The 22,769-nt window shown below is 49.8% G+C and overlaps 1 protein-coding gene across 1 annotated transcript in view; it reads right to left on the minus strand.

Moving 5' to 3' along the window:
- LOC142485083 (proton-coupled zinc antiporter SLC30A2-like) overlaps positions 1-11,727 on the minus strand; it is a gene marked incomplete at its 3' end in the record, with an annotated part of 49,083 nt that extends 37,356 nt beyond the window's left edge. Inside the window, exons 1-5 of the mRNA XM_075584288.1 lie at positions 11,693-11,727; positions 10,845-10,901; positions 4,760-4,968; positions 3,879-4,025; positions 2,410-2,563 (exon numbers count right to left, since the gene is read on the minus strand). Coding sequence (XP_075440403.1) covers positions 2,410-2,563; positions 3,879-4,025; positions 4,760-4,968; positions 10,845-10,901; positions 11,693-11,727 — 602 coding nt within the window. The remainder of the gene's footprint in view (positions 1-2,409; positions 2,564-3,878; positions 4,026-4,759; positions 4,969-10,844; positions 10,902-11,692) is intronic.
- Positions 11,728-22,769: the final 11,042 nt, after the last annotated feature.

The raw sequence follows: 22,769 nt of genomic DNA on the forward strand, positions 1-22,769 counted from the left end.
GGTATAGGGGACTGGTACAGGGGTATTGGGGACTGGTACAGGGGTATAGGGGACTGGTACAGGGGGATAGGGGACTGGTACAGGGGTATAGAGGACTGGTACAGGGGTATAGAGGACTGGTACAGGGGTATAGAGGACTGGTACAGGGGTATAGGGGACTGGTACAGGGGTATAGAGGACTGGTACAGGGGTATAGGGGACTGGTACAGGGGTATAGGGGACTGGTACAGGGGTATAGGGGACTGGTACAGGGGTATTGGGGACTGGTACAGGGGTATAGAGGACTGGTACAGGGGTATAGGGGACTGGTACAGGGGTATAGAGGACTGGTACAGGGGTACAGGGGTATAGGGGACTGGTACAGGGGTATAGGGGACTGGTACAGGGGTATAGAGGACTGGTACAGGGGTATAGAGGACTGGTAAAGGGTATAGAGGACTGGTACAGGCGTATAGAGGACTGGTACAGGCGTATAGAGGACTGGTACAGGCGTATAGAGGACTGGTACAGGGGTATAGGGGACTGGTACAGGGGTATAGGGGACTGGTACAGGGGTATAGGGGACTGGTACAGGGGTATAGGGGACTGGTACAGGGGTATAGGGGACTGGTACAGGGGTATAGAGGACTGGTACAGGGATATTGGGGACTGGTACAGGGGTATAGAGGACTGGTACAGGGGTATAGGGGACTGGTACAGGGGTATAGGGGACTGGTACAGGGGTATTGGGGACTGGTACAGGGGTATTGGGGACTGGTACAGGGGTATAGAGGACTGGTACAGGGGTATAGGGGACTGGTACAGGGGTATAGAGGACTGGTACAGGGGTACAGGGGACTGGTACAGGGGTATAGGGGACTGGTACAGGGGTATAGAGGACTGGTACAGGGGTATAGAGGACTGGTACAGGCGTATAGAGGACTGGTACAGGCGTATAGAGGACTGGTACAGGCGTATAGAGGACTGGTACAGGAGTATAGGGGACTGGTACAGGGGTATAGATGACTGGTACAGGGGTATAGAGGACTGGTACAGGGGTATAGAGGACTGGTACAGGGGTATAGAGGACTGGTACAGGAGTATAAGGGACTGGTACAGGGGTATAGAGGACTGGTACAGGGGTATAGAGGACTGGTACAGGGTATAGGGGACTGGTACAGGGTATAGGGGACTGGTACAGGGTATAGGGGACTGGTACAGGGTATAGAGGACTGGTACAGGAGTATTGGGGACTGGTACAGGGTATAGCGGACTGGTACAGGGGTATAGAGGACTGGTACAGGGGTATAGAGGACTGGTACGGGGTTATAGAGGACTGGTACAGAGTATAGAGGACTGGTACAGGGGTATAGAGGACGGGTACAGGGGTATAGAGGACGGGTACAGGGTATAGGGGGCTGGTACAGGGGTATAGGGGACTGGTACATGGTATAAGGGACTGGTACAGGGGTATAGGGAACTGGTACAGGGGTATAGGGGACTGGTACAGGGGTATAGGGGACTGGTACAGGGTATAGGGGACTGGTACAGGGGTATAGGGGACTGGTACAGGGGTATAGAGGACTGGTACAGGGGTATAGAGGACTGGTAAAGGGTATAGAGGACTGGTACAGGCGAATAGAGGACTGGTACAGGCGTATAGAGGACTGGTACAGGCGTATAGAGGACTGGTACAGGAGTATAGGGGACTGGTACAGGGGTATAGATGACTGGTACAGGGGTATAGAGGACTGGTACAGGGGTATAGAGGACTGGTACAGGGGTATAGAGGACTGGTACAGGAGTATAAGGGACTGGTACAGGGGTATAGAGGACTGGTACAGGGGTATAGAGGACTGGTACAGGGTATAGGGGACTGGTACAGGGTATAGGGGACTGGTACAGGGTATAGGGGACTGGTACAGGGTATAGAGGACTGGTACAGGAGTATTGGGGACTGGTACAGGGTATAGCGGACTGGGACAGGGGTATAGAGGACTGGTACAGGGGTATAGAGGACTGGTACGGGGTTATAGAGGACTGGTACAGAGTATAGAGGACTGGTACAGGGGTATAGAGGACGGGTACAGGGGTATAGAGGACGGGTACAGGGTATAGGGGGCTGGTACAGGGGTATAGGGGACTGGTACAGGGTATAAGGGACTGGTACAGGGGTATAGGGAACTGGTACAGGGGTATAGGGGACTGGTACAGGGGTATAGGGGACTGGTACAGGGTATAGGGGACTGGTACAGGGTATAGGGGACTGGTACAGGGGTATAGAGGACTGGTACAGGGGTATAGAGGACTGGTACAGGTGTATAGAGGACTGGTACAGGGGTATAGGGGATTGGTATAGGGGACTGGTACAGGGTATAGGGGACTGGTACAGGGGTATACTGGGGTATTATAGGCAGTCCCGTTACTCACATGAAATTGACACCGACAGCGCAGGCGGAAGTGATGAGCATGACATGTCCATCAATGTCATAGTCACTGTTGATGATGCGAGCGGTGGCGAGATACAGAAGGACGCCGGTCACTATCCAGATGGAGACCACCGAGGCCAACGCCCCCAGGATCTCTGCAACACGGACCAGAGGGAAGGGGGGGTTACCGGGGTGTCCTAATACAGGGACACATATCCCTCACCTCCTCCTAATACAGGGACACATACCCCCCACCTCCTCCTAATACAGGGACACATACCCCTCACCTCCTCCTAATACAGGGACACATACCTCTCTCCTCCTCCTAATACACAGAGATCAGGGACACATACCCCTCTCCTCCTCCTAATACAGGGACACATACCCACCACCTCCTCCTAATACAGGGACACATACCACCCACCTCCTCCTAATACAGGGACACATACCCCCCACCTCCTCCTAATACAGGGACACATACCCCTCACCTCCTCCTAATACAGGGACACATACCTCTCTCCTCCTCCTAATACACAGAGATCAGGGACACATACCTCTCTCCTCCTCCTAATACAGGGACACATACCCCTCACCTCCTCTTAATACAGGGACACATACCTCTCTCCTCCTCCTAATACACAGAGATCAGGGACACATACCTCTCTCCTCCTAATACAGGGACACATACCCCTCACCTCCTCCTAATACAGGGACACATATCCCTCACCTCCTCCTAATACAGGGACACATACCCCTCACCTCCTTCTAATACACAGAGATCAGGGACACATACCTCACTCCTCCTCCTAATACAGGGACACATACCCCTCACCTCCTCCTAATACAGGATCAGGGACACATACCTCTCTCCTCCTCCTAATACAGGGACACATATCCCTCACCTCCTCCTAATACAGGGACACATACCCCTCTCCTCCTCCTAATACAGAGACACATACCCCTCTCCTTCTCCTAATACAGAGACACATACCCCTCTCCTTCTCCTAATACAGAGACACATACCCCTCACCTCCTCCTAATACACAGAGATCAGGGAAACATACCTCTCTCCTCCTCCTAATACAGGGACACATATCCCTCACCTCCTCCTAATACAGGGACACATACCCCTCACCTCCTCCTAATACAGAGACACATACCCCTCTCCTCCTCCTAATACAGAGACACATACCCCTCTCCTCCTCCTAATACAGGGATACATACCCCTCACCTCCTCCTAATACAGGGACACATACCCCTCACCTCCTCCTAATACACAGAGATCAGGGACACATACCTCTCACCTCGTCCTAATACAGGGACCCCCGTGCGCTGTTTGCGTTCTGCTCCTGGGGGAGGTACAGTTACCTCATTCCCTGCTATTAGACACCTCAGGGACACATACCTCCCCCTATTATTCCCGTTTCCCTTCCGTTACCCCCCGCCCGGCTCTTCCCCAGCTGTACCTACCTGAGCGGTGCCAGCCGAAGGTCATGTTCTTGGTGGGCGGCCGGGAGGAGACCCACAGGGAGAAGATGCTGACGCACATACTGCCCAGGTCAGTGAGGAGGTGGGCAGCGTCCGTCATGATGGCCAGGCTGTGCGCCAGGTACCCACCTAGTGACCGAGACAGACACACGGTGAAGATTACCTCGGTGCCGCCGCCGCCGCCCGGGGTCCCCGAAGGATTGCCCCTGCCGGGGTCGCAGTCAGAAGCAGGGACCCCCCGCAGCTACACTGCGGCAGACGCTGTCCCCGGCGTCGCTGACCTTCGCGTGTTAGACTGCGGCGCCCGGGGACAGCGACTCTTACCACATCTGTATATACGTACGTACACGGCTTCATGGTGACATGGAGGGGGCTACGAGGTGGGACTTCCCCAACGTTACCTACGGACGTACACGGCTTCACGGTGACATGGAGGGGGCTACGAGGTGGGACTTCCCCAACGTTACCTACGGACGTTCACGGCTTCATGGTGACATGGAGGGGGCTACGAGGTGGGACTTCCCCAACGTTACCTACGGACGTTCACGGCTTCATGGTGACGTGGAGGGGGCTACGAGGTGGGACTTCCCCAACGTTACCTACGGACATACACGGCTTCATGGTGACATGGAGGGGGCTACGAGGTGGGACTTCCCCAACGTTACCTACGGACGTTCACGGCTTCATGGTGACATGGTGGGGGCTACGAGGTGGGACTTCCCCAACGTTACCTACGGACGTTCACGGCTTCATGGTGACATGGTGGGGGCTATGAGGTGGGACTTCCCCAACGTTACCTACGGACGTACACGGCTTCATGGTGACATGGAGGGGGCTACGAGGTGGGACTTCCCCAACGTTACCTACGACCTCCCCGATCATGAAGATGAAGCACACGGCGCAGGCCAAGTACAGCTTCCTCCGCGCCCGCAGCTTCTGCTGGGTCTCCGTGGACGGGGAGGCCACGCCATGGCAGTGCCGGGACTTGGGCCTCTCCAGCTCAATGGAGACATCGGAGCCCCCGTTCTGGAAGGGAAATCCGGGGAACAAGTCCTCGGTGCCTGAAAAGAGACTGCAGAGGAAGGAAAGACTGAGTGAAGTACCCCAAAGCACCGGCTCTACGTGTGAAGAAGAGACCTGTGAGGTTTGGGAAGCTCTGTACATTGAAGAAGAGACCTGTGAGGTTTGGGAAGCTCTGTACATGTGAAGAAGAGACCTGTGAGGTTTGGGAATGCTCTGTACATGTGAAGAAGAGACCTGTGAGGTTTGGGAAGCTCTGTACATGTGAAGAAGAGACCCGTGAGGTTTGGGAAGCTCTGTACATGTGAAGAATAGACCTGTGAGGTTTGGGAAGCTCTGTACATGTGAAGAATAGACCTGTGAGGTTGGGAAAGCTATGTACATGTGAAGAAGAAACCTGTGAGGTTTGGAAAGGTCAGTACATATGAAGAAGAGACCTGCGAGGTTTGGAAAGGTCATTACATATGAAGAAGAGACCTGCGAGGTTTGGAAACCTACCATTATTTCAGTTTTATATGTTCTGTTTTAATGTCTTCTTCTCGTAGAGAAGTTTTACTGTAATTGTTTGGCCCAAATGGGTGAAAATGAGGACGAATCCCACTCATGTTAACAGCAGGATTGCGATGTATGTTCCATGATAAAGAAAATAGTATTTCTGAGCACTGTCCTTTCCCTTCCATGCTGGTGTTACATGTCAGTAGCGTGTGCATGTGTCTGTGTGAGAGTATTAGCCAGCGTGTGTTCATGCTGCTTCCGCACAGGTACAGTGAAGCGTCCGGCAGGATAACTGTACAGAGAAGATTATAAAGGTTCCCGGGGGGGCCGCACAACCAATAAATCATCCAGAGAGATGTTTCCAACGCCAGAGACAAGCCTGTGTATTCAACCTTATCAGTTTAAAGGACTTCATTTGCATATTACCCAGAAGCCCTTACACAGATACAATCTCACTCCCTGCAACACACACCAACGAATGAGAAACCTCCCTGCAATCTCTGATAAGTGACACTGCGGGGTTCTCAGCCCTTCCATTCCCACAACCACATGTAACGGCCATGCGCAGGACGCCCTATCCCTGCTCATTCGTAGGGGACTATTCTAGGGGCTTCGATAACCAGCTCATCGAGGTTTCTGAGCAGTTCTCACAAAATTTGGCTCGGTAGCTATTCAGAAATGGACAAGAAGAGGAAGGCGTTTAGATTCTTTAAGTCAGAAGGGACAGAGACATCGTATGAGAATTATAAGGAATGTAACAAAAATTGCAAAGGGGCAATCAAATTAGCAAAAAGGGATAATGATAAAAAGATTGCAATAGAAAGTAAGGTCAACGTAAAGGGTTATTTCAGTACTTTAATAACATAAAAATGAGAAAAGAAAACATAGGACCCTTTCAGTGTGAGATGGGTAGGCAGATTATTGGAGATAAGGAAAAAGCTGAGTTATTAAACAAATTCTTTGCCTCTGTGTTTACCAGGGAAGAATCAAGTTCAATAGTAGTGCCGCAGGAGGAAGCCACAACCTCCATATTAATGACCAATTGGTTAACTGAGGAAGAAGTTCATAAGCGACTTGAAAAAATTAAAGTAAATAAGGCACCTGGCCCCGATGGCATACATCCAAGAGTTCTCAGGGAGTTAAGCTCAGTAATAGCAAAACCATTATATTTAATATTCAAGGACTCCATTTCCACAGGCTCAGTACCACAAGATTGGCGTAAAGCAGATGTGGTGCCTATATTTAAAAAGGGAGCTAGATCACAACCGGGAAAATACAGACCTGTAAGCCTGACTTCAATAGTAGGGAAACTACTTGAAGGTTTAATACGGGATAATATTCAGGAATACCTAATGGAAAACAAAATTATTAGTAATAGTCAGCATGGATTTATGAAGGATAGATCTTGCCAAACTAACCTTATTTGTTTCTTTGAGGAGGTAAGTAGGAATTTAGACCAGGGTAATGCAGTTGATGTGGTCTACTTAGATTTTGCAAAGGCTTTTGATACGGTTTCACACAAGAGGTTGGTGCACAAAATAAAGAAAATTGGACTCAGTAATAATTTATGCACCTGGATTGAAACTGGTTAAAGGACAGACAGCAGAGGGTTGTCATAAATGGAACTTTTTCAGGTTGGGCTAAAGCCGTGAGTGGATTACCTCAGGGATCGGTACTGGGACCCCTGCTTTTTAACTTGTTTATTAATGACCTTGAGTTTGGGATCGAGAGCAAAGTCTCCATCTTTGCTGATGATACTAAATTGTGTAAGGTAATAGAATCAGAGCAGGATGTAATTTCTCTTCAGAAAGTGCCGGGAGGTATAGTTTCAGAGTGGGAAAGAGATCAGGGGACCCCCAACGGCTATAAAAGCCCAGCGGTACCGAAGAACAGGCCTGCAACAGGTCCAGTACAACATGAGCTCCCACGGAGTGCCGGCACCATCAATAAGCCGCCATACCCAGGATTGGGTGGGTGCCACCCCACTGACCCTGGCTCGCACCCACACGGCGTTACTGGGGATTGGGTAGTAACCTGGATACTGTGTGAGAAGAATGTCTCCAAGTCCATGGACCAGCGTTCCCAGGGTACACAAAGTAACGTGGAACAGTCCCAAAGGAATACTGAGACATTGTTTGCACATCCAGCTGGTCACAGAAAGTGACGGGAAATCCCGGCGGTCAGAGAACCAAGCCGTTTATATCTCTCAGAGAAATCCGCGCTTTCAGAGGAAAGAACAAACGGCTCACACAAAATACACTTCATCGGAGCAAACACACAATGAAAAGACAAATGTCTAAAGCAACAGCTGACACTCTCTGATGAAACATTACTGAGCATACTGAGCACAGACCCACAAGGAAACGGAAAAGGGTCTTGGTAAAAGTCACAATCAAACGCCAGCCAATACGGCTTAAACTCCCACGTCGTGGTGTCGTGTCCGGGACCGTCAGCTTGTCTAGGGAGGTACTGGTACTTAGCCAGGGGGGGGGGACTCAGCCAGGAAGGTACTCAGCCAGGGACGTACTCAGCAAGGGGTGGGGGACTCAGCCAGGGAGGTACTCAGCCAGGGAGGTACTCAGCCAAGGAGGTACTCAGCCAGGGGGGGGGACTCAGCCAGGGGGGTCTCAGGCAGGGAGGTACTGAGCCAGGGAGGTACTGAGCCAGGGAGGTACTGAGCCAGGGAGGTACTCAGCCAGGGGGGTACTCAGCCAGGGAGGGGACTCAGCCAGGGAGGGAACTCAGCCAGGGAGGGAACTCAGCCAGGGGGGGGATCTCAGTCAGGGGGGGTGGATCTCAGCCAGGGGGGTCTCAGCCAGGGAGGTACTCGGCCAGGGAGGTACTCAGCCAGGGAGGTACTCAGCCAGGGAGGTACTCAGCCAGGGAGGTACTGAGCCAGGGAGGTGCTGAGCCAGGGAGGTACTCAGTCAGGGATGTACTCAGCCAGGGGGGGTCTCAGCCAGGGGGGGGTCTCAGCCAGGGAGGTACTCAGCCAGGGAGGTACTCAGCCAGGGAGGTGCTGAGCCAGGGAGGTACTCAGTCAGGGAGGTACTCAGCCGGGGGGAGGGGGGGTTCAGCCAGGGAGGTACTCAGTCAGGGAGGTACTCAGTCAGGGAGGTACTCAGTCAGGGAGGTACTCAGCCAGGGAGGTACTCAGCCAGGGGGGGGGGTCTCAGCCAGGGAGGTACTCAGCCAGGAGGGGGTCTCAGCCAGGAGGGGGTCTCAGCCAGGGAGGTACTCAGTCAGGGAGGTACGTGAATTACCACCTCTCCCCTGTACCCCCCCGCCTGTACCTAGCAATCACACACACATTAATGATGCTGAACTCCCTCCAGTTCTCCCCACTTACCACATAGAGTGTAAGCTCTTTGGGGCAGGGATTCCTGTTCCCAATGTGACTTTTATGTCTCAAGCGTTTATTCCCATTATGTGATATGTTATTATAGTTACATAGTAGATGATGATGATGATTAGACTGTAAGCTCCTCGGGGCAGGGACTCCTCTTCCTTAATGTCTAAAGCACTTATTCCCATGATCTGTTATTTATATTATCTGTTATTTATTTTATTACCACGTGTATTACTGCTGTGACGCGCTATGTACATTAATGGCACTATATGAAGAAATACATACTGTACATACAATAAAATATCTTAAACTAAAATGAAATATATATTAGCACTAGCTATATACAGCTCAACCCGTTAAAACGCGATCCGTTACAACGCGAATCCGCTTATAACGCAGTGCCAGCGTGGCTCCCAATTTACGTATGTATGAATACTTTACCACACGATTATTGGTATCTTAAATACTTTATTGTACAACGCATACAATTGTACATTATTTCTAACGCGGTCCGCTTATAGCGCGATGTGATTCTTTGGGCCCCAAGCACAGCGTTATAAGGGGGCTGAGCTGTATTTTCAATATATAGTTATGCTGAAATTTCCATTTCTGTCGTTTTATTATTTCTATTTTATGTAACTTGAATTGTAAACAGAATAAATAATAAAGCTATAAATGTGTCACATGACGCGCACAGTGAAACATACGGACTAGGATAATAATAATAATAATAAAAAAGTACTTAAAATGTATTCCAATGTAAATAACAATAAAACAGGATTATATTAACTCATTTTTTCACTCGCGTTATTTATTTAATTTCTTCATTATTATTTTTTATTTCATTGAAGCATTGCGACAAAGATCAATTATAAATGAACGTATGCGCCAGGCGGGGATGTGACAGAGACGGGAAGGAGTTACTGTAGCACTGCCGATCTGCTCAAAGTACTCACACCACGGGTCCGATAAGGGCCACCAACAGGCCACGTGATAGGAATCTCTCTGCTTCAGCACAGGGACTCAGTCATTCTGAAGCAGGGATATCCTGAAAACCTGACCTGTTGGTGGCCCTTGAGGGCTGGAGTTGGCTGCCCGTGCTGAAGCTTTTCTGGGGAAGATGGTGTGACTACGGGCGGTACATAGAGAAGGAAAGGCGTGGGCGGTGTACGCTCTGTATCTCCAGGTTACCCAGCGCAGGACTCCCGGGGGGGGACTGGGAACTGGCCGAGGAGTCGCAAGTATATTCTGTCATTTAGGCGTTCGATGCTCAAGCTGGTATGTGACACAACACACGGTATGACACACTGTGACACTGTGACATGGTGTGATACAACACAAGGTATGATACACTGTGACACAACACACGGTATGACACACTGTGACATGGTGTGATACAACACAAGGTATGATACACTGTGACACAACACACGGTATGACACTGTGACACGGTGTAACACAACACACGGTATGACACACTGTGACACTGTGACATGGTGTGATACATCACAAGGTATGATACACTGTGACACAACACACGGTATGACACACTGTGACACTGTGACATGGTGTGATACATCACAAGGTATGATACACTGTGACACAACACACGGTATGACACTGTGACACGGTGTAACACAACACACGGTATGACACTGTGACACAGTGTGACACAACACACGGTATGACACACTGTGACACGGTGTGACACAACACACGGTAAAACACTGTGACACGGTGTGAAACAACACACGGTGTGACACGGTGTGACACTGTGACACGGTGTGACAACACAGTGTGACACGTCATTGCACCTACCGAACTATGCGTCACGTGTAACTAGTCCCCTAACGACCTTCATACGTCCCAGCTTATATTAGGGTCATTGCAATCTATATATTTTTTTTTTTAAATTTATGTTGGTTGTGCTTATGGGCAATCTGATTGGTCAGTTGGCCTGTCACTCAACCTCTGGCCAAATCAGATTGGTCTGTCGCCCCCCCCCCCCCCCCCGACCTCCCACGGCTCTCAATGGCTGGTGTGTCCCGCCCCCCCACGGCTATCATTGGCCGGTGCGCTCTAACCCTGGGGGCTCCAACCCCCGGCCGCACTGCTGCTGCTGCTGCCGCTGCTGCCGACACCTGAGGTGAGGAAATGCTCCCCGGGGCTGTTGCTGGGGGAGGAGGGGGGGGACGTGTGAGTATTTGCCCCATACACCCCAGCTCCGTTTTTGGCCCCATACCCCCCAGCTCCGTTTTTGGCCATCCCAACTGACAAACACGGTGACGCACACACAGTGACGCACACACTGACACCCCCTCCTTCCCCCCACCCCTGCCTTCCTCCCCCCCCCTGCCTTCCACCCCCCCTGCCTTCCTCCCCCCCCCCGCCCTTCCTCCCCCCTGCCCCTGCCTTCCTCCCCCCCCGCGCTCAATGCTCACCCAGCACCTCTGGGACTCCCCCCGCTCAATGCCCACCCAGCACCCTGGGACTCCCCCCACTCAATGCCCACCCAGCACCTCTGGGACTCCCTCCCGCTCAATGCCCACCCAGCACCTCTTGGACTCCCCCCACTCAATGCCCACCCAGCACCTCTGGGACTCCCTCCCGCTCAATGCCCACCCAGCACCTCTGGGACTCCCCCCTCTCAATACCCACCCAGCACCTCTGGGACTCCCCCCCGCTCAATGCCCACCCAGCACCTCTGGGACTCCCCCCCGCTCAATGCCCACCCAGCACCTCTGGGACTCCCCCCCTCTCAATGCCCACCCAGCACCACTGGGACTCCATCCTGCTCAATGCCCCCCCAGCACCTCTGGGACTCCCCCCCGCTCAATGCCCACCCAGCACCCCTGGGACTCCCTCCCGCTCAATACCCCCCCAGCACCCCTGGGACTGCCGAATAGACGTAAGGCCTCTGTAACTCACTTACCTGCTATCTGCAGGTCTTCGGCGACACGTCGCCATGGCAACGTGGCGTCAAATGACGCCGCGGGGTCATGTTACATCACGCGCCAAAAGCATTAGTAAGACGACACCTTGAATATGGAGTACAATTTTGGGCACCAATCCTAAGAAAAGACATTATGGAACTAGAGAGAGTGCAGAGAAGAGCCACCAAATTAATAAAGGGGATGGACATTCTAACTTATGAGGAGAGGCTAGCTAAATTAGATTTATTTACATTAGAAAAGAGGCGTCTAAGAGGGGATATGATAACTATATACAAATATATTCAGGGACAATACAAGGAGCTTTCAAAAGAACTATTCATCCCACGGGCAGTACAAAGGACTCGGGCCATCCCTTAAGGTTGGAGGAAAGGAGATTTCACCAGCAACAAAGGAAAGGGTTCTTTACAGTAAGGGCAGTTAAAATGTGGAATTCATTACCCATGGAGACTGTGATGGCAGATACAATAGATTTGTTCAAAAAAAGGTTGGACATCTTTTTAGATGGGAAAGGTATACAGGAATATACTGTACCAAATAAGTATACATGGGAAGGATGTTGATCCAGGGATTAATCCGATTGCCAATTCTTGGAGTCAGGAAGGAATTTATTTTTCCCCTTATGAGACATCATTGGATGATATGACTCTGGGGTTTTTTGTTTGTCTTCCTCTGGATCAATTAGTAAGTACAGATATAGGATAAAGTATCTGTCGTCTAAATTTAGCATAGGTTGAACTTGATGGATGTACGTCTTTTTTCAACTTCATCTTCTATGTAACTATGTAACTATCTGTAACTATGCAACTATACAAATAGAAATCTATATACCTGAGTTGTGGGAAATGTCGTTGTCCTGCCTGGCTGTCCCTCTCCCCCCACGCTCTCTCCGTCCTCCTACCCCCCTCTCTTTCCCCCCTCCCTCTTTCTCCCCCCTCTCTCAACCTTCCTCAACACCCTCTCTCTCACCCCTCCCTCTCAACCCCCCTCTCTCCTCCTTCCTCAACCCCCTCTTCCCCCCTCTCTCTCCCCTCCCACTCGCTCCCTTCCTTCCCCGCTCTTTCCCCCTTCCTCCCCCACCTCTCTCTCAGACCTTCCTCCCCCCTCCACCTCTCCCCCCATCCTCTCATTTCTCCCTCCCCTCTCGGCCCCTTCCTCCCCCCTCTCTCTCTCTCTCTCTCTGACCTTCCCTCCCCCACTCTCTCTCCGAACTCTCTCCCCTCTCTTTCCCGGCCCCCACCCCTCCCTCACTCTCGCGTTCTCCCCCTCCGCCTTGCTGCACATGTAGTTATTTCACGGCTGGCTGCTCTGGAAATGGTTTCATTTATTACACAGACAGATCTGAGCTGTGAACACTCAGACAATCCTGCGATATCATTCCCTGCTGTGTGTAAGATCGCAGGGACGAGCCTTGCATTGTATATACAGAATAACTATAGGTAGGGGCAGCAAGAGGGCCAGTCTCCCCCCCACACACTACTACACCATGACATGTAAACACAGCACAGGTACAGCGCGGGCAGCAAGAGGGACAGACTCCCCCCCACACACACTACTACACCATGTATACACAGCACAGGAACAGCGCGGGCAGCAAGAGGGCCAGTCTCCCCCCCCACACACTACTACACCATGACATGTATACACAGCACAGGTACAGCGCGGGCAGCAAGAGGGACAGTCTCCCCCCCACGCACTACTACACCATGTATACACAGCACAGGTACAGCGCAGGCAGCAAGAGGGCCAGACTCCCCCCCACGCACTACTACACCATGTATACACAGCACAGGTACAGCGCAGGCAGCAAGAGGGCCAGACTCCCCCCCACACACTACTACACCATGCATACACAGCACAGGTACAGCGCAGGCAGCAAGAGGGCCAGACTCCCCCCCACGCACTACTACACCATGTATACACAGCACAGGTACAGCGCAGGCAGCAAGAGGGCCAGACTCCCCCCCACGCACTACTACACCATGTATACACAGCACAGGTACAGCGCAGGCAGCAAGAGGGCCAGACTCCCCCCCACACACTACTACACCATGTATACACAGCACAGGTACAGCGCGGGCAGCAAGAGGGCCAGACCCCCCCCCCCCCCACACACACTACTACACCATGACATGTATACACAGACTGTAAGCTCCTCGGGGCAGGGACTCCTCTTCCTTAATGTTACTTTTATGTCTGAAGCTCTTATTCCCATGACCTGTTATTTATATTATCTGTTATTTATTTGATTACCACGTGTATTACTGCTGTGAAGCGCTATGTACACTAATGGCGCTATATAAATAAAAACATACAATACAATACAATACACAGCACAGGTACAGCGCGGGCAGCGGCAGTGCCAGTCTCCCCCCCCCCCCCCACCCACACACACTACTACACCATGACATGTATACACAGCACAGGTACAGCGCGGGTAGCAAGAGGGCCAGACTCCCCCCTCCCCCCCACACACACTACTACACCATGTATACACAGCACAGGTACAGCGCGGGCAGCAGCAGCCTCCCCCTCACACACACTACTACACCATGTATACACAGCACAGGTACAGCGCGGGCAGTGCCAGCCTCCCCCTCACACACACTACTACACCATGTATACACATCACAGGTACAGCGCGGGCAGTGCCAGCCTCCCCCTCACACACACTACTACACCATGTATACACAGCACAGGTACAGCACGGGCAGCGCCAGTGCCAGCCTCCCCCTCACACACACTACTACACCATGTATACACAGCACAGGTACAGCGCGGGCAGCGCCAGTGCCAGCCTCCCCCTCACACACTACTACACCATGTATACACAGCACAGGTACAGCGCGGGCAGCGCCAGTGCCAGCCTCCCCCTCACATACTACTACACCATGTATACACAGCACAGGTACAGCGCGGGCAGCGCCAGTGCCAGCCTCCCCCTCACACACTACTACACCATGTATATACAGCACAGGTACAGCTCGGGCAGCGGCAGTGCCAGCCTCCCCCTCACACACAGGAAGGGGAGGAGCTGTGAGCCAAGATGGCGGCAGACCCTGGAGGAGGGAGAGGAGTTGGAACCAGATCTCAAGCTAATCTGAATGCGGATAAGAAAGTTACCCTGGAAGCTAAAGTGCAGAAATGTTTGCAAAAGAAAGAGTCAGAAAATATGGAAAAAGAGATGAATGAAAATGTTGGGCAGAAAGAATCTGAAATGGAGAGTACTGAAAGTACTCAGAACCAGACGGGTAAGAGAACTGCGGCTAAAACCAGCTCAAGGTTTAATGAAGCGAAGAGTAAAAGGCAGGCAGAGCATGAGAAAAGGAGACTTGGGGTCACAGAAATTGTTATCCCACAAATTAGCAAGGACATGCACATAAATGCACAGGCAGCTGCACCTGAGACAGAGACCCCGCAAGCAGCTGCTCCTGACGCAGTGACCCCGCAAACAACTGTACCTGACGCAGTGACCCTGCATACAGCTGTACCGGAGATAGAGAAACTGCATACAACTCTACCTGATACAGAGAGACTACAAGCAGCTGATGGTTGCAGACAGGTGCAGGAATTAGCAGCCACAGCCAAGGCAGACACACAGCAAACAGCCCAGGCTGAGAGCCTGAATGATGCTGGCAATACACCTGAGACAGAGCAGCAAACAGCCCAGGCACAGGAAGAAGTGTCTGAAATAGAAATGGCTGAAGCAGTGGAGAACGCTGAAGCAGTAGAGGCTTTTGAGGCGCAAGAAATGGAGATTCCTAAAGTGGGAGAGAAATCCATACAGCCTGCAGCAGCATCAAAGCCCTTAGCAGAAACAGGAGCGGCAAAAGCAAAGTCCTTAGCTGAAGCAGGAACGGCAGCAAAACCAACAGGAGCGGCTGAGCCAGCTCCCCCACAGCAGTCAGCATAGAGTACAAGACGCCCAGGTACATCTTATTTGTCATTTGATGATGCCAGAAAGCGCAGGAACGTTGTCAGACTGCATTATTGGGGGGATATGGTTCCTATACCGGACAGATTTGTTGTAGGAAAAGACTTGATCAAAATTTCTCTTGGCTTCCAACCCAGTGAGGTGTTTGCTTTGTTACATGCTCCTAATAGCAGGAACTACGAAGTCAGCTTTAAGACACCAGAAGGGCTAGAAAAATTCTGGTTTCGTTACAGAGAAGTGAAGGATAATCCTGAATGGGAATTCTTTAAAGTTATCCAGGTATCTCGCCCTGTGACCGTGGAAGTGAATATTATCTTTGATATTGAGACTGTAGCGGTTGAAGATATATGTTTTTGGCTGCAAAGACAGTGCGATGTTCAGTCCGGTCCAGTGAAAAGTATGGATGCTGAAGGTTTCTGGAATGGGGGCTACAAGTTTAAAGTTAAACTTAGATACACACACAATGTGGCATGTCACCTCCCAACCGCCATATATATTGGAAGGGATCGCGGGCGATGTTTTTATTGGGGACAGCCTAAAAAATGTTTTAAATGTGATTCCCCCAGGCACTTAAGCTCAGCGTGTGACAAAATCAGGTGCACTTTATGTGGTTCTATTGGTCATCACAGCTCTGAGTGTGACAAGGACATAGTCTGCAACCTGTGCTATAAATGTGGTCATTCCTTTAAAGATTGCCCAGAAGCCGAACACAACCATTATGGGCAGAATGAAATGTCTCATGACAGAATACAGCATCTCCTAGTGATAAAGAGAATACCACAGAGTCATCAGAAAGTCTTCAACTTACACCTGTAGAAGAGGTTTTAAAATCTCTGGGTCTGACATATACGCTTCCAGCCCAAAGGTGGTCAGACGGAGAACACAGTAGCGATCTGAGCAAAGATGGCGGCGAGTCCCGCAAAGATGGCGGCGAACCCTGCAAGGATGGCGGCGAACCCTGCAAGGATGGCAGCGAACCCTGCAAAGATGGCAGCGAACCCTGCAAAGATGGCAGCGAACCCTGCAAAGATGGCGACGAACCCTGCAAAGATGGTGGCGAACCCCGCAAGGATGGTAATAATGAATGGGAAACAATAACAAGTAAAAACAGGACTGCCCAAACCAGCTCAGCTAGAAAGAAAACTACAGAAACTGTCCAAGAAGAGATCTCGCTGCACAATACCTATGAGGTATTGGAGGAAAAGAGTTGGGGTGAAAAGATGGATGATGCAGACCCTGATATGTCGGACAGTCAGACCTCGCAGCAGTCTGGATCTATTCAGGACATTGAGATGGCCGGACCATCGAATAAGAGAAATCTGCCATCAGAGAGTCCCCCCGGGAGAAAGAAAATGGTCAAAAAGAAAAATGGTGCTAAAAAGAAAAAAAAAGGGTGGTGGTGATTTACTAAATATGCAAAGTGCCCCTCTCCGCTGAAAGTGGCAACTAATTAATGTGAATAGTTTTAAGGGGAAAAGATACAGACTCAAGTCTTTTCTAGTCTAAAGGACATTAAGAATTAGATTTTCTTTTTGCAGGAAATTTGCCAGTTTACTTTGATTTATTTATCTATCAGTAAAGTGTATATAGCAGGGGGAATCTGAGAGGTTGGAGAGAGGCGTTTAGATATCTTTGAAAAGGGAATCTCTGTAAGATAAATGTAATGTTTATGTGATTCTCTGGATGCTATTCTGTAAGTATTGTGTGTATTTGTAAATATTTGTATTTTGTATTTAAAATAAAAAAGATTCCCCTCACACACTACTACACCATGTATACACAGCACAGGTACATGCCAGCCTCCCCCTCACACACAGGAAGGGGAGGAGCTGTGAGCCAAGATGGCGGCAGACCCTGGAGGAGGGAGAGGAGATGGAACCAGGTCTCAAGCTAATCTGAATGCGGATAGGAAAGTTTCCCTGGAAGCTAAAATTCAGAAATGTTTGCAAAAGAAAGAGTCCGAAAATATGGAAAAAGGGATGAATGAAAATGTTGGGCAGAAAGAATCTGAAATGGAGAATACTGAAAGTCCGGCTCAGAACCAGACGGGTAAGAGAACTGCGGCTAAAACCAGCTCAAGGTCTAATGAAGCCAAGAGTAAAAGGCAGGCAGAGCATGAGAAAAGGAGACTTGGGGTCACAGAAATTGTTATCCCACAAATTGGCAAGGACATACACACTAATGCACAGGCAACTACAGCTACACCTGAGACAGAGACCCCGCAAGCAGCTGCACCTGACGCAGTGACCCCGCAAACAACTGTACCTGATGCAGTGACCCCGCAAACAACTGTACCTGATGCAGTGACCCCGCAAACAACTGTACCTGATGCAGTGACCCTGCATACAGCTGCACCGGAGATAGAGAAACTGCATACAACTCTACCTGATACAGAGAGTCTACAAGCAGCTGATGGTTGCAGACAGGTGCAGGAATTAGCAGCCACACCCAAGGCAGACACACAGCAAACAGCCCAGGCTGAGAGCCTGAATGATGCTGGCAATACACCTGAGACAGAGCAGCAAACAGCTCAGGCACAGGAAGAAGTGTCTGAAATAGAAATGGCTGAAGCAGTGGAGAACGCTGAAGCAGTTGAGGCTTTTGAGGCGCAAGAAATGGAGATTCCTAAAGTGGGAGAGAAATCCATACAGCCTGCAGCAGCATCAAAGCCCTTAGCAGAAACAGGAGCGGCAAAAGCAAAGTCCTTAGCTGAAGCAGGAACGGCAGCAAAACCAACAGGAGCGGCCGAGCCAGCTCCCCCCCAGCAGTCAGCATAGAGTACAAGACGCCCAGGTACATCTTATTTGTCATTTGATGATGCCAGAAAGCGCAGGAACGTTGTCAGACTACATTATTGGGGGGATATGGTTCCTATACCGGACAGATTTGTTGTAGGAAAAGACTTGATCAAAGTTTCTCTTGGCTTCCAACCCAGTGAGGTGTTTGCTTTGTTACATGCCCCTAATAGCAGAAACTACGAAGTGAGCTTTAAGACACCAGAAGGGCTAGAAAAATTCTGGTTTCGTTACAGAGAAGTGAAGGATAATCCAGAATGGGAATTCTTTAAAGTTATCCAGGTATCTCGCCCTGTGACCGTGGAAGTGAATATTATCTTTGATATTGAGACTGTAGCGGTTGAAGATATATGTTTTTGGCTACAAAGACAGTGCGATGTTCAGTCCGGTCCAGTGAAAAGTATGGATGCTGAAGGTTTCTGGAATGGGGGCTACAAGTTTAAAGTTAAACTTCGATACACACACAATGTGGCATGTCACCTCCCAAACGCCATATATATTGGAAGAGATCGCGGGCGATGTTTTTATTGGGGACAGCCTAAAAAATGTTTTAAATGTGATTCCCCCAGGCACTTAAGCTCAGCGTGTGACAAAATCAGGTGCACTTTATGTGGTTCTATTGGTCATCACAGCTCTGAGTGTGACAAGGACATAGTCTGCAACCTGTGCTATAAATGTGGTCATTCCTTTAAAGATTGCCCAGAAGCCGAACCATTGCCCAGAAGGTGATTCACTAAATATGCAAAGTGCCCCTCTCCGCTGAAAGTGGCAACTATTAATGTGAATAGTATTAAGGGGAAAAGATACAGACTCAAGTCTTTTCTAGTCTAAAGGACATTAAGAATTAGATTTTCTTTTTGCAGGAAACTTGCTTGATTACTTTGTGTTATTTATCTATCAGTAAAGTGTATATTGTTTATCTATCAGATGTAAAGTGTATATAGCAGGGGGAATCTGAGAGGTTGGAGAGATGCGTTTAGATATCTTTGAAAAGGGAATCTCTGTAAGATAAATGTATTGTTTATGTCATTTTCTGGATGCTATTCTGTAAGTATTGTGTGTATTTGTAAATATTTGTATTTTGTATTTAAAATAAAAAAGATTCCCCTCACACACTACTACACCATGTATACACAGCACAGGTACATGCCAGCCTCCCCCTCACACACAGGAAGGGGAGGAGCTGTGAGCCAAGATGGCGGAAGACCCTGGAGGAGGGAGAGGAGATGGAACCAGGTCTCAAGCTAATCTGAATGCGGATAGGAAAGTTTCCCTGGAAGCTAAAATTCAGAAATGTTTGCAAAAGAAAGAGTCCGAAAATATGGAAAAAGGGATGAATGAAAATGTTGGGCAGAAAGAAGCTGAAATGGAGAATACTGAAAGTCCGGCTCAGAACCAGACGGGTAAGAGAACTGCGGCTAAAACCGGGTCAAGGTCTAATGAAGCCAGGAGTAAAAGGCAGGCAGAACATGAGAAAAGGAGACTTGGGGTCACAGAAATTGTTATCCCACAAATTTGTAAGGACATACGCACTAATGCACAGCCATCTGCAGCTACACTTGACATAGAGACCCCGCAAGCAACTGCACCTGACACAGTGACCCTGTATACAACTGTACCTGATACAGAAACTCTGCATACAACTGTACCTGACACGGAGACCCTGCAAGCAGCTGAGGATTGCAGACAGGTGCAGGAATTAGCAGCCACACCCAAGGGAGACACACTACGAACAGCCCAGGCCGAGAGCCTGAATAATGCTGGCAATACACCTGAGACAGAGCAGCAAACAGCCCAAGCACTGGAAGAAGTGTCTGAAATAGAAATGGCTGAAGCAGTGGAGAACGCTGAAGCAGTAGAGACTTTTGAGGCACAAGAAATGGAGATTCCTAAAGTGGGAGAAAAATCCATACAGCCTGCAGCAGCATCAAAGCCCTTAGCAGAAACAGGAGCGGCAAAGGCAAAGTCCTTAGGTGAAGCAGGAAATGCAGCAAAACAAACAGGAGTGGCTGAGTCAGCTCCCCCCCCCCAGCAGTCAGCATGGAGTACAGGATGCCCAGGTATATCTTATTTGTCATTTGATGATGCCAGAAAGCGCAGGAACGTAGTCAGGCTGCATTATTGGGGGGATATGGTTCCTATACCGGACAGATTTGTTATAGGAAAGGACTTGATGAAAGTTTCTCTTGGCTTCCAACCCAGTGAGGTGTATGCTTTGTTACATGCTCCTAATAGCAGGAACTATGAAGTCAGCTTTAAGACACCAGAAAGGCTGGAAAAATTCTGGTTTTATTACAGAGAAGTGAAGGATAATCCTGAATGGGAATTCTTTAAAGTTATCCAGGTATCTCGCCCTGTGACCGTGGAAGTGAATATTATCTTTGATATTGAGACTGTAGCGGTTGAAGATATATGTTTTTGGCTGCAAAGACAGTGCGATGTTCAGTCCGGTCCAGTGAAAAGTATGGATGCTGAAGGTTTCTGGAATGGGGGCTACAAGTTTAAAGTTAAACTTAGATACACACACAATGTGGCATGTCACCTCCCAACCGCCATATATATTGGAAGGTATCGCGTGCGATGTTTTTATTGGGGACAGCCTAAAAAGTGTATTAAATGTGATTCCCCCAGGCACTTAAGCTCAGCGTGTGACAAAATCAGGTGCACTTTATGTGGTTCAATTGGTCATCACAGCTCTGAGTGTGACAAGGACATTGTCTGCAACCTGTGCTATAAATGTGGTCATTCCTTTAAAGATTGCCCAGAAGCCGAACACAACCATTACAGGCAGAAGGAAATGTCTAGTGTACAGAATACAGCATCTCATAGTGATAAAGAGAATACCACAGAGTCATCAGAATGTCTTCAACTTGCACCTGTAGGAGAGGTTTGAAAAAGTCTCGGGGTCTGCCATATACGCTTCCAGCCCAAAGGGGGTGAGATGGAGAGCACAGGAGCGATCTGAGTTTTGTACCAAACACAGAAAATTCTACTCAGGAAGGTGATGTACCCTGCAAAGATGGCGGCGAACCCTGCAAAGATGGCGGCGAACCCTGCAAAGATGGTGGCGATCCCTGCAAAGATGGTGGCGAACCCTGCAAAGATGGCGGCGAACCTCGCAAAGATGGCGGCGAACCTCACAAAGATGGTGAAAATGAATGGGAAACAATAACAAATAAAAACAAGACTGCCCAAACCAGCTCAGCTGGAAAGAAAACTACAGAAACTGTCCCAGAAGAGATCTCGCTGGACAATACCTATGAGGTATTGGAGGGAAAGATTTGGGGTGAAAAGATGGATGACGCAGACCCCGATATGTCGGACAGTCAGACCTCGCAGCAGTCAGGATCTATTAGGGACATTGAGATGGCCGGACCATCAAATAAGAGAAATCTGCCATCATGGTGATTCACTAAATGTGCCAAAGTGCCCCTCTCCGCTGAAGGTGGCAACTAATTAATGTGAATAGTATTAAGGGGAAAAAGATACAGACCCACCCATCCAATCCGTTCACCCAATCATTCCACCCACCCATCCAATCCGTTCACCCAATCATTCCACCCACCCATCCAATCCGTTCACCCAATCATTCCACCCACCCATCCAATCCATTCACCCAATCATTCCACCCACCCAGCCAATCCATTCACCCAATCATTCCACCCACCCATCCAATCCGTTCACCCAATCATTCCACCCACCCATCCAATCCGTTCACCCAATCATTCCACCCACCCAGCCAAGCCATTCACCCAATCATTCCACCCACCCAATCCATTCACCAAATCATTCCACCCACCCAGCCAATCCACTCACCCAATCATTCCACCCACCCAGCCAAGCCATTCACCCAATCATTCCACCCACCCATCCAATCCATTCACAAAATCATTCCACCCACCCATCCAATCCGTTCACCCAATCATTCCACCCACCCAGCCAATCCATTCACCCAATCATTCCACCCAGCCAATCCATTCACAAAATCATTCCACCCACCCATCCAATCCGTTCACCCAATCATTCCACCCACCCATCCAATCCATTCACCCAATCATTCCACCCACCCAGCCAATCCATTCACCCAATCATTCCACCCACCCAGCCAATCCATTCACCCAATCATTCCGCCCTTCCAGCCAATCCATTCACAAAATCATTCCACCCACTCATCCAATCCATTCACCCAATCATTCCACCCACCCATCCAATCAATTCACCCAATCACTCTACCCACCCACCCATCCAATCCATTCACCCAATTATTCCACCCACCCATCCAATCCATTCACCCAATCATTCCACCCAGCCAATCCATTCACAAAATCA

Source organism: Ascaphus truei, unplaced genomic scaffold, assembly GCF_040206685.1.
Source record: "Ascaphus truei isolate aAscTru1 unplaced genomic scaffold, aAscTru1.hap1 HAP1_SCAFFOLD_527, whole genome shotgun sequence".
In the NCBI taxonomy this organism is placed as follows: domain Eukaryota; kingdom Metazoa; phylum Chordata; class Amphibia; order Anura; family Ascaphidae; genus Ascaphus; species Ascaphus truei.